Genomic DNA, 23526 nt, shown 5'->3' with positions numbered 1-23526 from the left:
CAGCACCACTCAGCATCACCACAGCACCACTCATCGCCACCACAGCATCACTCAGTGCCACCCCAGCATCAATCTGCGCAACCATTCAACAACAACTGGTTCAAATATGTTCTCTCAATGTTTCAAGCTTTATTACAAATGTCACAAAAAGATGTTAATATTTCACATCTGTTCTTGGATTTTTGGCACAATAAAATACACTGAACATAATCTTCACAAAAGTTATTTACAAAAGTTTAAGCTATTGCCATTATAAATTAAAATCATTTTTATTTAAGTATTAATTATTTAAAAAAATTAAAAGAGAATAGTTGCAAGTAGGCAACGAGGCGCAAGGAAGCACTTACAGGCTTACAGCAGCAGGTGCCCAAGTTGAAGTTAATTTCTTTGTAACCCTTTTGTAAAAGGTTACAAAAAATTAGCTTCAACTTTTGCCCCTGCTGCTATAACCCTGTAAGTGCTTGGCTGAAAATTCGTCCCTGCTGATTTGCAGATTTTACCGCGATTTCGCGAGATTCGCGGATCGCGAAGCAAATTTCGCGAGCGAAACGAATTTTCAGCCCATGCTTACCGGAAGCAAGCATTCTGGGACCGGTTTTGGGCTAACAGCCCTCATCAGCCAGGCTAGCTTGAATATAGGTGCAAAGTGAGCAGGGGACCCACGTCTGGGCATACCCTGCCAACTTAGGGTGAACAAAGCAAACACAAGGAGATGATAGACCGAACCTTGAAATTCTTCAGACATTCGCCACTAGTCACAGACCTGGGTTGAATCCACCATCGTTCTTTAGCTCACTCTGCCAACCCAGTTCAGACACAGCTATATGCAAATAAGTCTTGACTCTGGTCCTCATGGGAAAGGTCCAGCCCGAAATGCCAAGCCATGTCTTCCCTGGACTGGAGACAAGCGTCCTGGGACCGGTTTCGGGTTAAAAGCCCTCATCAGCCAGGCTAGCTTAAATCCAGTGGCAAAGTGAGCAAGGGACCCAGGTCTGGGCATACCCTGCCAACTTAGGGCGAACAAAGCAAACACAAGGAGATGATGGATGGAGCCCTGAAACTTTATAGGCACTCACCTCCAGTCACACATCTGGGTTGAATTCATCACCATTCTTTAGCTCACTCTGCCACCTCAGTTCAGACACAGCTATATGGAAATCAGTCTTGACTCTGTGGCTTATGGGAAAGGTCCAGCCCGAAATGCTAAGCCATGTCTTCCCCGGACTGGAAACAAGCATCCAGGGACCGGTTTTGTGCTAACAGCCCTCATCAGCCGGATTAGCTTGAATCCAGTGGCAAAGTGAGCAAGGGACCCACGTCTGGGTCCCTTGCTCACTTTGCCACTGGATTCATGCTAGCCTAGCTGATGAAGGAATGTTACCCAGAAACCGGCCCCAGGATGCTTATTTCTGGTTCAGGGAAGACCTGGCTTGGCAGTTCAGGCTGTACTGTTCTCATGAGACACAGGGTCAAGACTCATTTGCATATAGCTAGGTCTGAAATGAGGTGGTGAAGTGAGCTAAAGAATGATGATGGATTTAACCCAGATCTGTGACTGGGGGTGAGTGTCTGAAAGGTTTCAGCGCTCCATCCATCATCCTCTTGTGTTTGCTTTGTTTGCCCTATGTTGGCAGGGTATGCCCAGACGTGGGTCCCTTTCTCACTGTGCCACTGGATTCTATGTCAGGACCGGAGGCTTCAGATTATGCTTTTTACCACCTTCGCTGATTTATTCACAAAACTCACAGCAGCCAAAAAGCACAAAACATCACCTTGTTAGCCCGAAACCGTTTAATACAGAAATACAATATTCACAGGTTTATGCAAGCAATTGGAACCACAAAGAGGCATCAAAACCATAACCATTAACCGATACATCCCTTGCAGATTATAGAAGGAAATATCCTATTTTAGTACGGATTCCCATCACTCACCAATGGTGACATGCTTCATCATCCGGGTCTCCTCCTAGTGTCACACTAGTGGCACTAAGGGCTACAACCCTTTCAAAAGGAAAGGGGAGCTTGTGGATATTTTTTTCTAAATTTATATAGCCATTCTATTTATAGTAACACTACACGCTAATTATAGACCTACAGATGTGAGTAATAGATTCATGTGGGAATACTAAGTGCAGTGCAAAATGTGAATTAAAAGTGACCAATGAGAGTAAAAAAATTGTATTAATAACTCAGATCAAAACTAAAAACAGTACAAACAACAGTTTTCAACCAATGGCTGTCTGGATGTGAAGGGTCAACATGTTTCAGCAAGATCGGACTTTTTATCCCATGCCTCCTTCAGGACCACAAGATTGTTGCTACTGCAAGAAAGTGAAGTATATTTTAAACTAAATATAGTGTATGAAAGGTTGGAACAGATACAACCTCTTCACCTGTATTCAGGAGTGAAAAAACAATTCCTCTGTAAATGATGGACTGTTGATAGTTTCTGCAAGAGAGTAAAATACAACAGTCTGAAATGTAAAGGTTGGTACGATCTCTTTAAAGAACTCAAGGATCCGCGGGGAAGTGGCCAACTGGCGAACATGGAGGTCGCCTATTAGGGAAACTCCAGACCCGGGCGGCAATTATCCTGTCCCTTAGACGTTTACAGCAGTGCTTGCTGCTGTCTACCGGGACCGGGCATCGCAGTCTAAACCTGGTGCCTTGAATCTGAGCCACAGCCGGGCTTCGCGGGGCCCTGCGGTGGAGCGGGGCGACCCTTTCTTGGTGGGCCTGCAGGCTGGCGGAGGACTGAGGTGGTCCGGGCTGGCGTGCTCACGCAGCCTGAAGGAGATCGGCAGAAACGCGCGCTGGAGTCCAAGGCGGAACTGAGAGGACCCGGCAGGGTCTTGTGGGGCCATTCGAGTGCGACCTGCGGGGCCGATGAGACCTGGTGAGCGTCAGCGGACTTGGTGAGCACGGTGCAGGCCTCGACCTTGCGAGCACCGAGGCTGCAGCGCGGCCTACATTGGCCTACCTTACTCAGTGGAGCCAGGTGGAGCCCTCCTGCTGACAGACAGAAGCAGTCAACAGGCGAGTGACATTTATAAGGGTCTGCAGGGGAGAAGGCACTGGAGAGCTACGTGGGCAGGCCTCAAAGGCGACAGAACAGTCTACATTCCAGGAGTGAGCCACCAGCTGTCTGCTGGTGTTTGAATGGGGCAGCTCTTCAACCGGTGGAGGTGTACAGACCAGAGCAGGGACTGTGGCTAAAGTGCATGCTGTGCTGCAGGGCTGGTGGTAGCAAGCAGGGAACTGTCCTAGAGAGTGCACGCACGACAGTAAGCCTGGAGTGATTCCACCCCCTGCCTCCTTGAGAAGCCCTAGGCCTACACAGTAGAACAGCGCCACATGGATCCTGAAGGGGTGAGCTGCGCACAGCATTGGGCGACTGAGACTGGGCCGGAGGCTCATAGATTGGAGATGGCAGGCGAGTGCCACCAATTATTTTAAGGACGGACGGCGGGACCGATTGGGACAGCGGCCCTACAGGGGGCCTGGTAGAAATGTCTGGAAAAGTGTGTGTTTGGCTCGACAGCGACAGAGTGCACAGACTTCACGCTATAGTGAGAGGCAGGTCTCTGGCAATTCCGAGATGGGGCGATTGAAGGGCAAGCAACAAGAAAGCGAAACTGCCATTGACCAAATCACCGATACTGCAGCATCTATGGACGCCTCTCAACAGGCCCACTGTATCCCACCTACCCACAAAGTGGAAAAATCGGACAAGCTGGACTTAATTTTGCAGGAAGTAAGGGACTTTAGGAGAGCTATGGAAAATCAAATTGGCGCCCTCGCGACCAGTCTGTCGCTACCCCGAGCTGACCATGCTTAACTTGCAGACAAGGTGAAGGACCACGCGGCGGAGCTGGATGTCCTATCCCCTCAGCAGACCCACAACACCACCCATATTAAACAGCTGCAGACCCAATTTGCCACCCTGTTGGAGCGAGTGGAGGATGCAGAAGGGAGAGCGCGGAGAAACAGTATTCGCGTCATTGGTATGCCGGAGCCAAGCTGACGCTGCCCGATTTATGGAGGGATGGCTCAAGGAACACATCACTTCTGAGGGTCTTTCAGATCAATACTGTGTCGAGAGGCCACACAGAATTCCTACAGGCCATCCGAAACCAGGGGCCCGCCACAACCACTCATAATTAAATAGCTAAACTACAGGGACCGGGATGTGCTGTTGCAGAAATCAAGAGAAGTGCCCCAAATTCGATTTGAGAACACAAAGGTCTCATTGTGCCCAGACTACACATTGTTGGTGGAGAAGTAGCGCTCCTCCTTCCTGGCAGTTAAAAATAAACTGTGGGACTTGAATTTACAATACGCCCTCCTCTTCCCGGCTCGGATACGGATCATTTACGAGCGGAATACATATTTCTTCGAAAGCCCTGGCGACGTGGAGGAATGGCTAGAGGTGATGGAGCTGGAAAGACGATCGAGGCTCCGCCTCTCGGACCTCGACTTCCACAGCAGGCGATGGTCGGCCCGCAGGACAGCGCAGCTCGCGCAGATTGCGCAAAAGGAACACGCATCTTCACCCGACGACTCAATAGATGCACAACGACAAGGAGACAACGATCCTGGCGGTATCATCATTCCGAACTACGGCACGGATCGGCGACTTGACCACCTCAGAAGTGGACACTCAGAGATCAGACTCCGATGGGAGCGTAGCCCTGTTTCCATACGTGACTCTGCAGGCGGCGGATGGGCTGATTCCTTAGCGGGTTGGACTGAACTGTGATCCCAGATCCGAACTGAACAGTAACATATACGGTTGCTATATCCTTTCTATTATAATTGTTTTAATGGTGTGAAATTGTTTGAAAATATGGCCCGGGCCGGTTGATTACCATTGTAACACTGAATCGGAGCGTGCGCTGTATGGCTAGGTTTGGCCACGTACCCCAAAATGCGAAAGCTCTGTATGGATGCTATTTAGGTTTCTATGTTTTTTGATTCGTGGGGTGGTCTGGTATAGTTTCTCGACTGGACCGAGTATTGGGTGTTACTGGGGTGGGAAATGGTCCTGGGTTGCAAGTTCTCTTAAGTTGGCACGGCAATATGTATATTAAGATGGCTGCAGGATGGGCAAACCTGGGTCTGCGATGCGCATACAGAATAAATACACCATAATAACGTGGAATGTCCGGGTTCTGGGCTCAGTTCAGAAACGCCATAGGATACATGCACAGCTTCTGAGGCGCAGGCCGCAGAAAGTGTGCCTGCAAGAGTCCCATTTGGTCGAGCTAGAAGTTGGGAAAATGTGTAAAAAGTGAAAGGGACAGGTTTTCTCTACCACATGCTCGGGGTTTGCGAGCGGCGCTAAAATATGGATCGGGCATGGGGTACCCTTTACGTCAGCAGAGCAAAGAGTGGACCAGCAGGGGAGGCACACTTTGGTGAAGGGTACCTTAGATGGTCAACCAGTAGTCCTGGGTTCTATATATGTACCGAACTTGGAGCAGGAGAAGTTCCTGGGTGCACTGTCTGCTGGCCTAGCAGGTTGGGAAAGTTACCCATGGATAATTGGTGAGGATTGTAACTCTGTGATGGATGTTGCACTTGATTGGTCACATCTTCTCCTCCATGGGACGGGGGTCTGTGAGCAGACGAGCACGCTGTGTGGATGGGTGGAGGGGTGGGGGTTGTGTGACGTGTGGAGGATGAGACACCCAACACACAGGGAGTACTCCTTCTATTCACCAGTGCACATGCTACACACAAGAATTGACAGGATGTATTGTTCAAATAACATTGCAATGCAGGTGATGAATACTACATATTTGGCAAAATCCTTCTCTGATCACAACCCACTGGAGCTAGTGATTGGATGGGGCAGGGTACCCACCCCAGTGCCGACATGGCGGTTATGGCCCCAAATGCTGGAAGACTCAGTGTGCCGCACAGCTATATCAGACACTATTCAGCATTATTTTATTGAAAATAGCAACACGGCGTCTACTAGGTTAATTGAGTAGAAACTGTGGTCTGCGGGAAGGCAATAGGAGTGACAATGGGTGCACAGCAAGAGGTCCATAAGTCCCTTGTAGAGTTGGAAGGGAAGCTCAGTAGCTAGAGTAGGAAGCCGTGCTGAATGCTTGCAGGAGGCTAGAATCAGACACACCGAACTGATAAAGACACTCCGTGTTATAGACCATCAAAGATACACACAATTGAGCCACGCAGAGGCAGACAAGGCGGGGACCCTACTGGCAAAATTACTGCAGAACGAGCCCCCTAACGTTGTTATTAATGAGGTTTCTACCCCCGCAGGAGATGCAGTGTCTACCCAAGGAGAAATCAATGAGGCTTTCAGGCAATGCTACCCAATACTCTATAGTGAACCTGGGGAAGTAATGAGCATGCACATAGATGAGTTTTTATCCACTGTACCATATCCCCAGCTATCGGTAGATGCACAGAAAGGGTTATTAGGCCCCATCACGAAGTCGGAAATTACCACCGCCATTAAGGGTGTCCCCCGAAATAAAACCCCGGGGATGGATGGTTTGCCAGTTGAATTTTATGCTACCTACGAGGATATACTTGTGCCCCAGTTGGAAATTTTATATAACGAAGCACTGGAGAAGGGCTGTCTGCCCCTCACCACGGCGCAGGCGCTGGTGGTGTTACTCCCGAAGCCAGGCAGGGACCCCACTGACATGGCCAGCTACCGCCCATTATCACTGCTGACGACGGAGTATAAAATACTCAGTAAAGTTCTGGCCAATAGACTCCAGCCGAATCTACATAAACTGATTCACATAGATCAGACGGGCTTCCTGCCTGTGAGGGGTATATCATTGAACACTAGGAAATTGAACCACCTGCTCGCAGAGGCCCCAAACCAATATGATTATGCAGGTTGTATCTCACTAGATATGCGTCAAGCGGTCAACTCCATTAAATTGGACTATATATTCAGAGCCCTAGGGAGATTTGGAATGCCGGAGGAGTATGCCAGGTGGATCCAACTCCTTTATAATGCCCCTACGGCTAGAGCGCGGACGGGAGGGCACATATCAGCAGAATATCAGATACGTAGGGGAAAGAGACAGGGGTGCCCGCTCTCGCCGCTTATCTTTATATTGGCACTCGAGCCTTTGGCACTGAAGATCAGGGCGGAGCTGGCCGACATGGGTATTACGATAGGAAACACCACGCACTTGCTGTCGGCATATGCAGATGATATTATCCTTTACTTGCGAGACCTCCGCACCCCTATGGGCACCATGGCCGCGATGTTTGAGCGATTTGAGCAGTTGTCAGGTCTATCTATCAAACCAACAAAATCAACTGAATTTTACTGTAAGGAGCAAGCGCCCTTATTGGACTTTTCATTTGGCGCACTGCAATTCAAGGTTGCATCTCATACATTTAAGTATCTAGGCATCCAAGTTTACCGGTCCCAGGCAGACATGCTAGAGGGCAACCTGAACAGGGCCCTGAGCGCCATACTATCTAGCATTACCTTTTGGACCGCTCTGCCACTGGCTACTTTATTATTTTACAAACATACCACTTATGCTCCCGAGCACCACTTTTAAACTAATGAACACATTACTCATTGAACTTGTTTGGGGGACAGGTAGGCGGTGAATTAGCTTAAAGAAATTACAATGCAGCACGTCTGGAGGAGGCCGGGGAGTGCCTGATCTCAGAGTGTAATTTTTACGGTTGTCAACTGCAGTGGGTGTCCTTCTGGACAGCAGGGAGCAATTTACAGGAGATAGGGATGACTGAACAAGATGTAGGACGAGGGTCTCTACACGCCCTCTTACTGCCATATAGCAAGATTCCGATGGATCTCCCCCCTTTTGCGCATGGCATTGCGGTGCTGGTGGGCAGCTTTGCAGTACACCGGAACATCACATACATATGCCAGGAATATACCCCTGCTTGGTATACCTTTACAAGGTGGACGCTTGACGACACATAGACTTACACCTTGGATGGATGTGGCGGTTACTACGGTGGCGGACCTCTTTGGGGATGGGGTGTTATTGGATCACAATAATGTTGTGCGGGAAACTGGAGCACCGGCCCATCTGTACCTTTTACATGCAGCGCTCTCGCAATACATTGGAGCCCACCACAAATGATCTGGTAAAAACACTGTATTACATGGGGAGGGGCCAGCACCTCATTAAGTGGCTATATGTAGGGCTGCGCTCCCACACACAAATAGACATGACGCCACTGCGTAATGCCAGGGAGGGGGACATTTGCAGGGCCCTTGAGGATAGGGAATGGGAGAGAGTACTGGAACATCCCAAAAAGGTATTGTGGAATGTGCGTTTCAAGTATATTCAAACTATGATTTTACACAGGGCATATCTTACACCGCGCAAACTAGATAAGATGTTGATGGTGAATCCTTGATTGGGGCTGATACGTGACTCTTGCTTCTCCCGCTTCTTCCTGTGGCCGGGCTTGGCTCCGCTGCTCCCCTCCTTCACTTTTCTTTGCCGCGACCAGCCGGGCTTGACTCCGCCGGTCCCGCTGCTCATAGGCTGCTGGGGACTACAGAAACCAGGATCCCTAGGGGCAAGGAGGCGCATCACTAACACGCGCCAGGAGGCGCTTAAAGGCACGCTTGGGACCGAACCCCCTGTTGACGGTGAATCCTTGATTGGGGCTGATACGCGACTATTGCTTCTCCTGCTTCTTCCTGTGGCTGGGCTTGGCTCCGCCGCCCCCCTCCTTCACTTTTCTTTGCCGCGACCAGCCGGGCCTTGCTCCGCCGGTCCCGCTGCTCACAGGCTGCTGGGGACTATAGAAACCAGGATCCCTTGGGCCAAGGAGGTGCATCACTAACACGCGCCAGGAGGCGCTTAAAGGCACGCTTGGGGCAGAGCCCCCTGTTGATGGTGAATCCTTGATTGGGGCTGATACGTGACTCTTGCTTCTCCCGCTTCTTCCTGTGGCCGGGCTTGGCTCCGCCGCCCCCCCTCCTTCACTTTTCTTTGCCGCGACCGGCTGGGCTTGGTTCCGCCGGTCCCGCTTATCACAGGCTGCTGGGGACTACAGAAACCAGGATCCCTTGGGGCAAGGAGGCACATCACTAACACGCGCCAGGAGGCGCTCAATGGCACGCTTGGTCCTTCGCCCCGCGAGGTCGCGGTGGGGCGCGCCGGGTTAAGCCTGGGACAAGGGCGGGACCCTCTGTGGCCGTCTGTGGCCGTCGGGGGCCAGACGAGGCCGGGCTGGGCCACCCTCCCCCCCAAGAACCTGTACAACGTAGTGTCTCTATCCTCAGGTGAAACGATCGCCCTGATAACTATAAAGGACTAATCTGATTTATGTTTAATTAGTTTGCACCCCGCTAATGCTTCAATTAGGGATCTGATCCTAAAAATATGTCAACACAGTTGGATAAAGGAGGAAAGCTAGGATTTAAATCCACCAGTGGAAGTCTTATCGGAACACTAGACAGTTATATCACTCAGGTTACAGCCGCCCTGGACCAGGAGATAGTGGATGTCGAAAAAAGGCTCTCATCTGAAATATTCTCGAAACGGTCCACATTGAGCTCAATTCAGCTTTGTACAACCCCTGAGAACTGTTTAAGTCAACGCCTCAGTCATTTAGGACTACCAGAGATTAGCATAGGGTCAGACCCACTTAGCAACATCTCCCTGGGGAATAGCACACAGAATACACAGATAGGTAGCGCCATTCAGGAGGAAAATGTGCTCCGCAAGATACCCCCCTCAATCAAAGCCGCTTGTCTCATAGCTGGTCCGAAATCTGTAAGTAATATATCTACAGGAAAAAGAAAGCGAGGAGGGGTAGGACAGAAAGGTAAAAGATCAAATATCCCCAAACTGGTGAACAAAGGGGCCAAACCTCTGGGTGTACAGAATCACAAACAGGCTGATACTCCACCTGTCAAAAAACGGCCAACCACAGCCGATGAAAAGACCCACAACGTCTGCACAAGGAGACGGTGCGCTGATAGGGCAGGTAGAACAGATAATTAAGTCCCTAATACTCCCTCTTATTGAGAGACTGAAAATAATTAACGATAATTTAGGTAAACTTCAATAGGCCACTATAGATAACACTAAACTGTTACACTTTCTAACAGACAATAAGAAGGCGGGAGGACATATCACACACACAAGTGAACGACTAGACATCAATGAACCCTCTGCATCAACTTTACATGAACCTGCACTCCCAACAGCTAAAGGGACCCTGACTAATAGCGATAACAGATTAACGGATACAAAGGACAGACCCCTGGGCATGGAGGGAAGCCAGTGCCATGTGGGGGCTCATCAGACACATAAGGAGGATGGCATAAAATCATCCTTATTGGCGACTGGACCTATTCACCCCAATAAGCCAGCTCAGGGTATAGGTAATCGATCCATTCTAGATCTACCCCCACAAAGTACCCCGCTAGTGATAATCTTGGGTAATGTCCCCCCTCTCCGCAAAGGAGAAAGAGAGGACTTTTCCCAACTTAAAAACAAGGTCACACACTCGCTTTCCCGAAACACCGCAGGTGGCCATATGGTAGTACATAACATAATTATGGCTCGCCGAGTTGCATGGCTGGGACACTCTAGGAGTGGAGAAGTGTGGCTCAAATGGTTAGAGCGGCAGACCTTGATGCAGAGCTCAGGCCCGGGACCAGGGTTCGATTCCTGCCTCGGTGGGTCTCGGGCTCATAAATTCCTCTGACCTGATATTCTCGCCTCAGCGCCTATTCTAATCATGGGCCCCACGCTGCAACTCTGGGCAATAGCTTGCTTAATCACCACAATGGCCCCCAACAGCGCTGGGGATGCCTGGTTTCACCATGGGGGTGTCCAGGAGTGGACACTTCACAAGGAAAGCCAGGAAGGGTTCCTCAGCGGTATGAGTACAAGCGCCGGGAGACCCTTGTTGGGTAGCTGTGAACTATACAAGTACAAAACATTTACATTTACATAGGAAGTCTAGAGAAGGTGTCTGTATAGTCATAAATTTCAATAGCCCGACACCAGTAGCTAGGATACTCTGGGACGTAGAGGGAAGGACCTCGACGGGGGGACAGGGTATTGAAATATTGCCACACGGGTTCTTCTACAGACCAGTATACCAGGGCACTTACAGCAACCAAAACCACATGAATAGGACGTCCGTTAATAACCCACATTATCTCAGGGGACAAGGGGGGTGGAACATAATACCTATGAACTCCAACGGAGCCCAGATGAGAGGCGGCTCAGGAGACATCCCAGGTGTCGAAGTCACAAATAGATTTAATGCTCTTTCGGGCCTTAACAACTGCGACTGACTGGGTGGTAATCCGTCTAGCTATCCCCTCCAGGACGGCCTTAACATCTTGCCTGTATATTCTTTACCTCGGGTCAGCTCCATGAACGGCTATAATAACTCTGTTGCAGTTATCTCTAACAACATTGATCTGCCAGTAGACGAAGGACTCTGTGAGGTTAACTACTCTGGAATAACTAAACTTGATCTTACTATAAAACGTGCTCAGGTGATCATAGAGGATAACCCAGTGTTTAATGTTGTCTCATGGAATGTAGTGGGGCTATCAGGAAAGATTTTAGACCCCCTGTGGGTGCAGTTTGTAAGCAAACACTCTAGTATCTGTCTCCAAGAGACATGGGTTACCAACTGTAATAATATCTCATTGGAAGGCTATAAATCATTCTGCGTTCCAGCCATAAGCTCAAATAGCGGCTGCGCCTCGGGAGGATTAGCTATCTTTACCTACCTGGCTTTAAGATGCAGAATAAGGGTTTTTACCTCAGTTAACAGAAAGATTCAGGCTATTATCCTGGGGAAAAATTAAAGTAGCTTGTGTGTGATAAATTTTTATAACGCAAGTAACCAGTGCGAGGGATGTAGGATCACAGAATTGCATAACTTTATCAACCAGTGCTGCGGTCCAACAAGAAGAAACCTGTTACTTGCAGGAGATTTTAACGTACACCTTTGTGGAGACCCTATGGTAACCACTCTTGCAACCATGGGTTTCCACTTGATAACGGGCCTACACTTCGAACATTCTAAACAAGGAAATGCGTTGAACTGTATGCTGGATGAGCAGGATCTCTCATTTACTATGAGTATTGCACCACCTCTATCTATACAGAAGGAACCCACTTACATGGGCAGAAGTGCCGGGACTTTCATAGATTTTATTTTAGTCTCTAGATCCACTTAATATTTCCTAGGGACAGACCCCTGATTCGCACTCAGCGAATAATTTACAAAAGTGTGCTGGCGAAAAACAAAAAAGGAGTTAAAAAATGAGCTCTGGAAGGAGCTCTTAGATCCTGTGACCTTGGGAAGTTACTCAAGATTTTGGTCTACTATTAACCGTTCACCCCTCTTAACATCAGGGGATAAAGAACTGGGGTCAACCCTTTCGGAGGAAGATTGGGTGTCCCATTTTGCCACTATTTTTAAGGTTAGGGTCACATGCCCAGCCCAACCAATAGAGGAGCAAGGGTTGGCTCCTATGGTGTTTACAGTTGGGGAATTGAGGGAGGGCATCAATAACCTCTCAAATAAGAAGGCCCCTGGCCCAGATGGCATCCCCCCAGATCTATTTAAATCCTGCACCCCATTCTAGGCCCCAATTCTGACAGCAGTGGGAAACGCTGCAGCGGCTAAGGGATGTCCATCTTTCTGGGGATTATCCACAATTATTCCTGTATTCAAGAAGGGAGACCGCAATAGTACATTAAATTATAGACCAATCTCCCTAATTGATTCCATTGTAAAGGTTTTGGAGGGCGCCATACTTAAGACTTTGACAACCTGGGCGGAGGAGAAAGCGATAATCTCTGATATACAGTACGGGTTCCGCGCGGGGCACTTTACTATGGCGCAATGCCTAAACCTTTACTTGATCATGGGCAAGTACACCCTCTCACACCCTGGCACAATCTACATGGCCTTCATGGATCTTTCCTCAGCTTTTGACTGTGTCAACCCGGGAAAGTTGTGGCAATCCATGGAGGCCCTGGGGGTAGAACAACAGTTGGTAAATTTTTTTAAAGATCTACACAGAGACACAAAGGCAAACGTAAGATACTCCATGGATTTGAAGGTATCAAGAAATTTTAGGACTGGTAGGGGGGTCAGGCAGGGTATATCCTGGCCCCTTTTCTTTTTAATCTTTACAAAACTGACCTCGAGGACATATTGGTTGACACAGGGGCAGATTACCCCTATGTGGGCCGTCGGAGACTGCCCGTCCTGCTATATGCGGACAATGCCGTCCTCATAGCCTGCACTCCGAAAGGGGTACAATCTTTACTCGATGCCTTTCATGGATTTATGGATAGTCAAGACCTATCCATAAATAACACAAAAACGTACGTTATGCAGGTGGGGAAAGGAGTAAAAAAAACAGTATCCCTTTATGGTAAATGGCACCAGGGTGCCTTTGTGTACTTCTTTTTCTTATCTTGGTGTCCACTTGGATCATCAGTTCAACTGGGCCTCTCTCCTAAATTAAAAAAGGGGGGAGGTTTTAAGGGCAAACACAGCGCTTTTTGACTTTGCTGCGAGAATGGGCAATAAACCAGTCGGGGCGATGCTGAAGGTCTATCGCGCAAAGAGTGTTTCGATAGCCAGTTATGGAAGTAAACTATGGGGCTACTGTAATCTAGAGGGCCTTCAGGTGGTTGAAAATAAATTCCTAAAACAGCTCCTATGTGTCCCACAGGGGACCCTGAATATGTCAGTGTATGAAGAGACCAGTATGCCTTTTATCAGTGACACCCTGTCCATGCGCCCTCTTATCTTCTGGCTACAATGTTGGCTCAACAAACAGCTTCGTCTAACCCATAGTCTTCTTAAAGAGACACTGAGCCTCGATTGTATGACCAGGATTCCCTGAATGAAATATCTTAAGCTGGCGATTCGGGCACTACACCCGGGTAAAGCAATGGGACCCAATGGCATACCCATTGAATGGTACCAGGCAGTGCCTGAGACCTTCAGTGAACATCTGATGGGGATGTTTAAGGAATGTCTAGAGAAGGGTTCCCTTCCGCCGGACCAGCGAGCGGCGACCATAGTAACCATTCCTAAACCAGGTAAACCACCTGATGAATGCTCCTCTTATCGCCCCATATCCTTGCTGAATGCCGAAGTTAAAATTCTGGCCAAACTCCTAGCAACCAGAATCCTGCCCCATCTACCATTAATTATACACCCCGATCAGTCCGGATTTATGCCACATAGAAATACAGCGTTGAATCTGCGCAGGCTGCACGGCGTGCTGGCTAGAGCAGATTCTATCACCACACAAGCGGTGATATTAGCTCTTGACGCTAAGATGGCATTTGACCTCGTGGAATGGGCGTATCTATTTGAGGCACTGAAGCACTTGGGATTCGGGCCCGCTTCATCGCGTGGGTCAGACTACTACACACTGATCCGGTGGCCCACGTGGTAGTTAACGGACATATCTCGCGCACGTTCCCACTGGGGAGGGGCACGAGGCAAGGTTGTCCCCTATCGCCCCTACTGTTCGCTATTTCCTTAGAACCCCTCGCTACTCTCATAAGGGCCTCGCCTCTCCTCAAGGGCATATCCTGGAGTGAAGGGTGGGAAGACCGGCTGTCTTTATATGCAGACGATATGTTGATTTATCTAACAAACCCCGAAAGCGGGGTACCGGCTTTCTTGCATATCTGTGACACGCACGGCAGAATTTCCGGCTATACGTTGAATTGGAATAAGTTGGAGCTGTATGTTTTGCAGGGACAGGCCCCGACCCTTGGTGCGGCGTGCCCCCTAGCGATAGCGGGCTCGTCGTTTAAATACCTGGGCATTCAGGTCACTAGGGATCCAACGGAATTTATGGAAAAGAACCTGAAGCCACACCTGGATAGGCTCAAACAAGATGTTGCATTCTGGTCGGGTCTCCCACTGACACTCCTGGGGAGAGCTGCACTCTACAAAATGATGGCACTGCCACGATTTTTGTATGTCCTTGAAAATACACCCTACCCGGTGGCCCCTAGGTTTTTCCAGAAGGTGGCAGCGTTGGTTTCTAACCACTTATGGGGAAACCTCCCTGCACGCATAGCGCAATCCAAGCTGCACAGAGGCTGGTACGACGGTGGTATCGCTTTACCTAACTTAAAGCTGTACTATTGGGCAGCACACCTTAAGCCCATCAACCAGTGGATTCACGCATCGCAAACCGAACCAGCGTTCCAGTCTGACAGGGCACAATTAGGCACGAACAGCCTACTGGGTCCATTATACGACCACCGTAAAATTCGCGCCTTACTGGAGCCCACTAGACTAACGGTACAGCTGTGGCATACAGCAACAGCTGCGCTGGGTTGGAAGGGGAGGATCACCAAAATGACCCCACTATGGGACTCTCGAATGTTGGGCAACTTGAGAAACAGTAAGGGATTCTCACACTGGGACACTATAGGGATTTCCACGGTGGGCGATCTCTGTGAGAGGAACGGGGTGATACCCTTTGACCGACTAAAAGAATTATATGAACTTGGTGACATGGAGCTTTATAGGTACATCCAGATACAACACGCACTACTCACGGCCTTACCCCCAACACAGAGCTGCCTTAGTCCTCGCCATTGGAAGACCGCCTCCTCACTGATTTTATGATGGAACGTGCAACATCGCTCACATACCGGAAATTGCTCAACAACTTCCCAGATCCGACACTCTTATTAACACCTTGGCCGCTATGGCTTTTCCCCTCCTGTGCTGGGAAATTGTGAACTCTATGTTACATGACGAGCTGGGCTCGTCATCAGCGTGCGAGGAGGCTACACCATGACGAGCCCAGCTCGTCATGAGCCTGGAAGGGGTTAAAGGCAAAATGGGAGGGAGACACTAGTGAAATGGACGAGCATGATTGGAATGAAGCACTTGGGTCCCCTAAGGAAGTAGGCATCTCGGCCCGACTACGGCTAGTACAACTGAAGATACTACACAAGGTTTATTAGACTAGGACTATGCTACACCGCATCCACAGGATACCACATCCTTACTGCCTTTGAGGGTGTGGGGAGGAAGGTACATTTTTTCACACCATATGGGACTGCCCCAAGATTCAGGAATACTGGAAACAGATACTCTGCACAGTCTCACAAGCGCTAGAACTGTCGCTATTGCCCGACCCAAAGAGGTGCTTGTTAAACATATGGGAGCCTACTGACCTCTCTAGACATGGGCAGCTCTGGGTCACAGTGGGACTGATGGTGGCAAAACGGGACATCGCACAGCGCTGGGGTGTGGCAGAACTGCCGACCAAGTCACAATGGTGTCTAAACATGGACAGGGTGATGATAACGGAAAGGGCAGTATATTCCAACCGGGCCTGCCCGGGGAAGTGGAATAAAATCTGGACGAAATGGAATGTGTACAGGGGGGAAATTTGTGACCCCTTGCCGGAGGATGACTAAGATGAGTCCGACGGGGAAGAGGAAGTGGGATAAAGCTGTGTGCGAATTGTTGGAAGGATGGAAGCCGAGGTTACTGAGAGGGATTTCCTAATTTGAATTGCTAAGAGGGGAGGCATGGGATGTATAACATGGTACGATTGGCTGGGAGTGATCGAGTGAATGGGAGTGGGACTAGAGTAGGCCTCTCGCAAGAGGTACTTGTAACTCAGACTGTATTGCTCAATGCACAATTGTATTACTATTCCTAACTTTTGAAGTTGGAGTGTTGTTGTTTTCAAAAAAAGTAAAAATCAAAAACCTCAACCAGCGACGATACAAATTTATGTGATGCACCTTACTTTCGCAGTGGCCATTTTTGATTTATACAGAGACTGATTGTCCAATGAAAATTTTGAGTTGCTGCATTCTCATTCACGGACTGTTTTAGCGGCCGGCCCACAGGGTTGTGGGCATTCCGCTGTGTATCATACAGGTGCAATAAAGGTTTTTTTTTAAAAAAAAAAATTAAAAGAGACATGGAGTTTGATTGTCTGTTGCCTCGTTTGCAGATACAAGGACTTACAAAAAATTATTTGATTTCAACAGCCAAAACCCCACATGTGCTGTGCCCCTAAGGGATCATGGGGATTGTATTATTAAGTAAAATACATTTCTTATGTGTCTCTAAGCGATGACAAAAAACAGAGCTTGACCACATGTCTAACCTATTTACAGAAAAATGTCAGGGCTCCCTCTATCATCTCCTTGCGTTTGCTTTATTCACCATTAGTTGGCAGGGTATGCCTACACGTGGGTCCCTCGCTCACATTGCCACTGGATTTAAGCTAGCCTGGCTGATGAGTGTTGTTAGCCCAAATCCGGTCCCAGGATGCTTGTTTCCGGTCCAGGGAAGACATGGCTTGGCAGTTCAGGCTGGACTGTTCTCTTGAGGCACAGGGTCAAGACTCATTTGCGTATAACTGTGTCTGAACTGGGGTGGCAGAATGAGCTAAAGAACAATAATGGATTCAACCCAGATCTGTGATTGCGGGTGAGTGTCTGAAAAGTTTCAGGGCTCCGTCCATCATCTCCTTGTGTTTGTTTTGTTTGCCCTAAGTTGGCAGGGTATGCCCAAACGTGGGTCCCTTGCTCACTTTGCCACTGGATTCAAGCTAGCCTGGATTATGAGGGCTGTTAGCCCGAAACCAGTCCCGGGATGCCTGTTTCCAGTCCAGGGAAGACATGGCTTGGCAGTTCGGGCTGGACTGTTTCCATGAGGCACAGGGTCAAGGCTGATTTGCCATAGGCCCAAAAGAGGGCTGCAACTGTGTGACTGCGGTAGGCCCGAACCAGGGTTGCAGCTACTTATATTCCGTAGACCCAGATGAGTGCTGCAACTGCATCATTTTCATAGGCCAATGAGGGCTCTAACTGTGTGAATGACATGTTGTTAGAAACTCAGGTGGTGAGCAAATAGAGTAAGTAATTGTTTTTGTTATGTGGAGTTGCTTATGTGGATGAGATGCTTTTATGTTTGAAGTAGCTGAGTGATTAGAATTACTGTGGGGGTGGGGCAAGTAGGTGAATGATGTTTAGCAGTGGTAATTGTTGGCACAGGTGAGCAGTGAGTGTTGGTTACTTTTAATTTACCATTTGAACATAGAGGACAGTAATGTTAAAACAGTATTTTCAAACCAAAAAACACAGTGGGCAATAGCACGAGAAGCTGAAGATTGCTACTCAGTAGCACTTTGCAACTGCCAGTCCATCGTAAACAAATTTTTAAAACAGGGTGTAGTACAGGGAGCATTGATGAGCGTGGGAGGGAGAAGGGAGCGGTAAAGAACGCATGCAGGGCAGGTACCAAGGAAACACATGCACTTCGATGGAGTGTAAAATGGTAAAGTAAAAAATAGTCCCTTGAAGTTAGCAGTGGAAGTATAAAACTGATTCAATCAGAACACTGTAAAACCGAAATGCTTCTGAGAAATGGACACATGAATAGTGAGGAAAGCCAGACAACTCAGATAGACAACAGACCCACCCAGTCGTGAGCAAGGGGCCAACCCAAAGCTTGTTCGTGGTATGGTATATATTGGAATTAGTGGGGGGATTTGCAAACATTTTGCACTGGGTTTGCGGCCAAAAGAGATGCAAACCAGTAGGAAATATTTTTTACTTATTTGCTTTCCAGCTCAAAGCTTGTTTTGTGCTGTAAATTGACTTAAAGTAATGTAAAGTTATGCAAAGCACTGCTTTCCATTACTTAGTATCAAGAGAAAGTTACATGGGCGTTCCCATGCAATCACCCCTCATTTTTGACTCCAAGCTCTGTCTACCAAAAATGTGAGACACAGTTTTGGGTTAAAAATAACGCCTTTCGAAACCAGGTATTAAAAGGAGAAATGTTTTAATATCTCCTTTCTTTTCTGACTTTGCTACTTTGTACAGCACACATACAAAGTAGGAAATGTTTAGAAGTCTTCTAGGCATGATATTTTGCACTGGAAGGGAACCTTTCCATTACAAAACATATGCTAGACTCTCACACATACCCTTGCACTATGGCACAAAGATGTTTGTGTGGCACACAGCAGCAAACTTCTGTGCCCGCACTAGGGAAAGGGGAGGAGAGAGTCATATCTGTCTAGCCATGGTGCACTCCTGCTCCCTCTCTGTTATGCAATGCAGATCAGCATTTTTGACTGCAGTTTTGGGTGACAGTTTAGTAAATCTTCCCCAATGGGACTACCAGCACACAGCCAAGCTGTTTGTAACTGCGACTTAATAACTTGGGTAATTGTTTTATTATACATCTGAATAGCCACTTGAAAAATAGGTTAATGATTGCATGATTTATTTATGCATTGCTGACCGATAATTTATTCATGATCTAAACATGTTTCATCATGATCCTCATTGTATTAGGCCAAATGAGAGACACCACAGAGCAGCGCAGAAGGTAAATGCTTTGCAGACCCCAGCGGGGAGTGAATCACAGTCCTGAAGGGAAGGGGTGTGGCCTGACATAGCTAGTGTGCAAATGCACCCCCTGGCACATTGTAAATTGGGGGATTAAGTCCCCTTCAATCCTGAGGGTCCCTGGGGGTGAAGTAGACCACCAGGTACTTCCAGTTTGCACCAGGGAGCTGCGTTGCAGTGAGGTGTTGAGAGGCCATGCGCCCTTTTACACATCTCTGCAGCGCAGCTCTGTGGTGCTTATCGGTGGTAGCTGGTGGGTTAGTTGGCCCCCAGGGACCTCAGGACTCAAGGGGATTTAATCCCCCAATTCACAGCGCTCCAGGGGGCGTGTTTGCACTGTGGTGCAGGGAGGGGGCGTGGCCTGATGTGACAAGTGTGGGAGAATTTTGCAAAGATTCATCAAATGACGCTAAAGTTATTAGCAAATCAAGAAATGCTTTTCCTATGGAAACTAGGTTGTAACTATAACTAACTACTGGCGACCACCAGTAGGTAATATATATATATTCAGTGAAAAAATAAAGGTTTCAGGGACGTTATTTCACTCATACAAAACCAGAAAAATTCTGTTGTTATAGTTAGTTCAGCTAACTTTAACTAGCTCCTGTAATGCACTGCTGATGACATCACATATTACATCATTCATGACATGGTCAGCTCTGTGGTGCTTACTGGAGGTACCCGGTGGGCTAGTTGGACGCAAGGGACCCTCAGGATTCAAGGGGAATTAATTTCCCAACTTACAACACACCATGGGACCCGTTTGCAGAGTGATGACTGAGGGGGCAGGGCCTCCAGAGCGATGCCGTTTTTTTTAAAACTTTTTTTTTAGAAGGTAGAGGTGTGGCCCCCCTTCTTTTCCTATTTTTGAGCCCTGGGGACCACAACCTGCAGGGCCTGACCCCTATGTTGTTGTTTTTTTAAATACGGGAATGAGGCCCCTCCCTATGCCATTTTCTACCTAAGGGACCTCATCTCCCTGGGCATGGCCAGTATTAAAATTTAAAAATATATATATTTGGAGGGGGCCGCATGGCCCTCGCCTCAGGCCATTTATGGCCCTGGGGACCCCATCCCCTGGGGCTGGCCCTCCTGGGCTACTTCTAGCGCCAGGGACCTCATCCCCCCGGGCCTGGCCACTCCGTTGGGGACCATGGGGGGAGCCCCAATGCCCCCACAGTCCCGCCAGCTCCCTGTCTCCTGCCGGAGCGGGCATTGCTTTTCCACAAGGGGAGCTGCTAATATGCAGCTCCCCTTGTGGAAAAGCAATCTGCTTTGGATTTTGGAAGCAAGAGCAGTAAACCTGCTCTTGCTTCCATAATCCAAACCAGTGTTTGCTATGACAGGACGGGAGCCACACGGCTCCAGCCCTGTCAAAGCAAACAGCAGTTTCCCGAGGGGGGGGCAGCCCAGGACACTGCAGGAGCCGGCCCTGGGAGTGGCGCTCCTCAGGGCCATCAAGGGCTCCAGGAGGGGGGCCGCGCGGCCCCCTCCCATTGTTTAAAGCCCCGGGGAGGTGGTGGTCCCTGGTGCTCGGGGGTCCATAGCGGTTATTGATTGGTTGTCTGAGTACCCACATGTTATACACTCTGAGGGGCTTGAAAATACAATTCTGCCCACTCCTAAAATGCTAGGTATTTGTGCATCAATTCTCACACAATCTTCCACACTTTCAGGCAGATTTACTTACTGATTGTGTTGTCCTTGCATGATTCACTTTACCTCAATAGGTTGCTAGCCGGTAAGACGAGCAGACATCCACGCGGGACGTTCGAGGCCTTAACACAAGAGGGTTAACACGGAGGAAATCGCCTTGTGTCGTGGGTATTCTACTGGAACCCCTCCATTGCCGCAAAACGCTCCATTGATAGGTGGAAGTCGATATCGATAATAGAATTACCGCGTGCATTGGACGCAACAATTTTAACTTATTTCTCCCAGCCATTATGCTGGATGCGTCAATGATACTGAAACCTCTATAAAGGGTTTCGCCACTATTTTAAATCAGAATTCTGTGTAGATAAAGAAGATAATTCGCTGGACGAATATCTCTACCAAACGATAAGGAGGCAGCATACCCCTTATGATACACTACCAGACCCTATGCTTGCTTGAGAAGTATTGGGAAACATTTGTACACACTGTCCTGATGATGGCGGTTTTAAATTGATTATACCGCCGAAACGCGTCGATGCCCAAGGAGTAAATCCGGGATTATAAACTAAGGAAAATTCAAAATTACTGTTTTGTGTTTGAGTTTAGTCCTTTCTCCCTGTAGCTCCTTTTTATTGGAATGTTGATTTTATTGATTATTGTTCCGTCCTATATGTGTTTCCCAATTTTTAGTTTTTAATTAATGTAATGTATGCTAATAAATTGTTTTAAATACTTTATTTTTCCAGAGTGTTTTCACGTGTTTTTGAAGTTATCACCTATTTTCATTGCTTCCTTGTTATATGTTGGGTATTGGTCAGTCCATTGTATGTTTGTAAGTACTTATGTATTAATGTTAATTTCCCCAAAGGGAATTATTCTTTGACTTGCGGATGATTCAATTTACCGCAAGCCAATGCACGTCCTTAAATGGGAATTATAAAGCCACACAAGCCTGGATGTTCTTGAGCATCCACCCATGGAATTTGACAATATCCAAGACTTACTGAAAGTAGTAAACCAAGTACTGTTTCAAAATAGAGTGCCTACCACAGAGAGGCATAACGAGGAACTGCCTTGCTGTGCTGCATGAAATATTACTAAATCTGCCCCTTTGTGCTTTTGTGCAGCATTGTTTGATGCACCATGTTTGGTGCATAACTTTGAACCACACACACCTTACCCAACACCTCTAATATAGGCCAACCTAATCCAGCACCCTCATAACAATGTGCTTGTTCGACAGGTTACCAGTAACCTGATAGAAATTGGGGTACATAGTACTTCAAAGGTATGATGCACTATATAAATGGAACAAAATATATATTTTCAAGTGGTAATTGTTGTTTATAGTGTTTTCTTTTCTTCATTTAGGATGAATATGAAAGTGATGAGAAAATGGCAGGTGAGATTTTTTCTGATTATAAATTAAAACGTGTAATTTTAGATGTACCTAATACAAATGGAAATGCAACTGAGAAAACCTTGAGGAACATTTGGGACTGAAAAATATCAATATTGTATTTGTATTTCTCCCTAAGTGATGACGCTTCCCAAAGAACAACATTATTTTTCTCTAACTAAGGGTTTGCCCTGTCAGGTTTTGCAAAGCATTTAAGGGTGAAACCAACATAAATGGAGTTTGGTTCTGGCAGCTATTTCTATTCTGACATCTATTTCTCTCCTCAGTCTCTGCTGCACCCCGCGATTCCCAATTGTTCCTCTTTATCAGGAGAGGTTAAATTATATACTTACCTAGACTGTAGGGTTTTAACAACAGGGATAACTTTCAGTAAGGAATTCTGACATGACATTAGTGCCCCTAGGTCAGAAAGCACCCACACTTCACAGATACCCATTTAAAGCTGACTTTGGTGAACTTCTATTTCTTCAGACCAACGAACCAGTCATTGGCTGCTTTCGCTTAAGAGGATTGTGTTTAATTCGTTCTGCAACTTGCTTTGTCCTGTGTTTATGTATATAAGGTCTCTAGTGGTCTTCGGCAGATGCCTTCCAAGTATTACATAATGTGGGGGGTGACTGGGTGTGGTAATGAAGTAAGTGACGTAGTGTATTCAGTTAAGATTTGCATGCTGAAGAATAAAGACAAGCAAACAAGAGCTCCCTGCATAGAGAGGTCTGGTACAGGATGGGGAGAGAGTTACAACTGTCAATGAGATGCCCCACTCCAACAATGCAAGACTGCTCTTCCTGAGAGTTATCCGTGGCCCAGCAAACTGCTTGTGCATGCCAAGTGCACCTTGAAAAGTGGTCTACATTAGGCGTGTGTGGAGTCAAAGAGCAGCTCCAGCTTTTGAGAGGCCTTCGATGAAGGGACAAGACCTACAGAGGAGCACAGTCAGTGAGCCTGCCAAAAATCTACCAGTAAGGCCGAAAGAAGAGATACTGCACCACAGCATAACACAGAGCCAGCATTGATACAAAGCAGAAGCACTAAT

The 23526-nt window shown here is 47.8% G+C and overlaps 1 protein-coding gene across 1 annotated transcript in view; it reads left to right on the top strand.

Moving 5' to 3' along the window:
* The window catches only part of WDR64 (WD repeat domain 64), a 2246160-nt gene that overhangs the window by 1763887 nt on the left and 458747 nt on the right, over positions 1-23526 (top strand). The window contains exon 26 of the mRNA XM_086925751.1: positions 22442-22472. Within this exon, the coding sequence (XP_086781877.1) occupies positions 22442-22472 (31 nt within the window). The remainder of the gene's footprint in view (positions 1-22441; positions 22473-23526) is intronic.

Source organism: Lissotriton vulgaris, chromosome 6 (genome assembly GCF_964263255.1).
Source record: "Lissotriton vulgaris chromosome 6, aLisVul1.2, whole genome shotgun sequence".
NCBI lineage: Eukaryota > Metazoa > Chordata > Amphibia > Caudata > Salamandridae > Lissotriton > Lissotriton vulgaris.
Note: the sequence above shows the minus strand (reverse complement) of the source record. Positions and strands in the feature narration are given on the sequence as shown.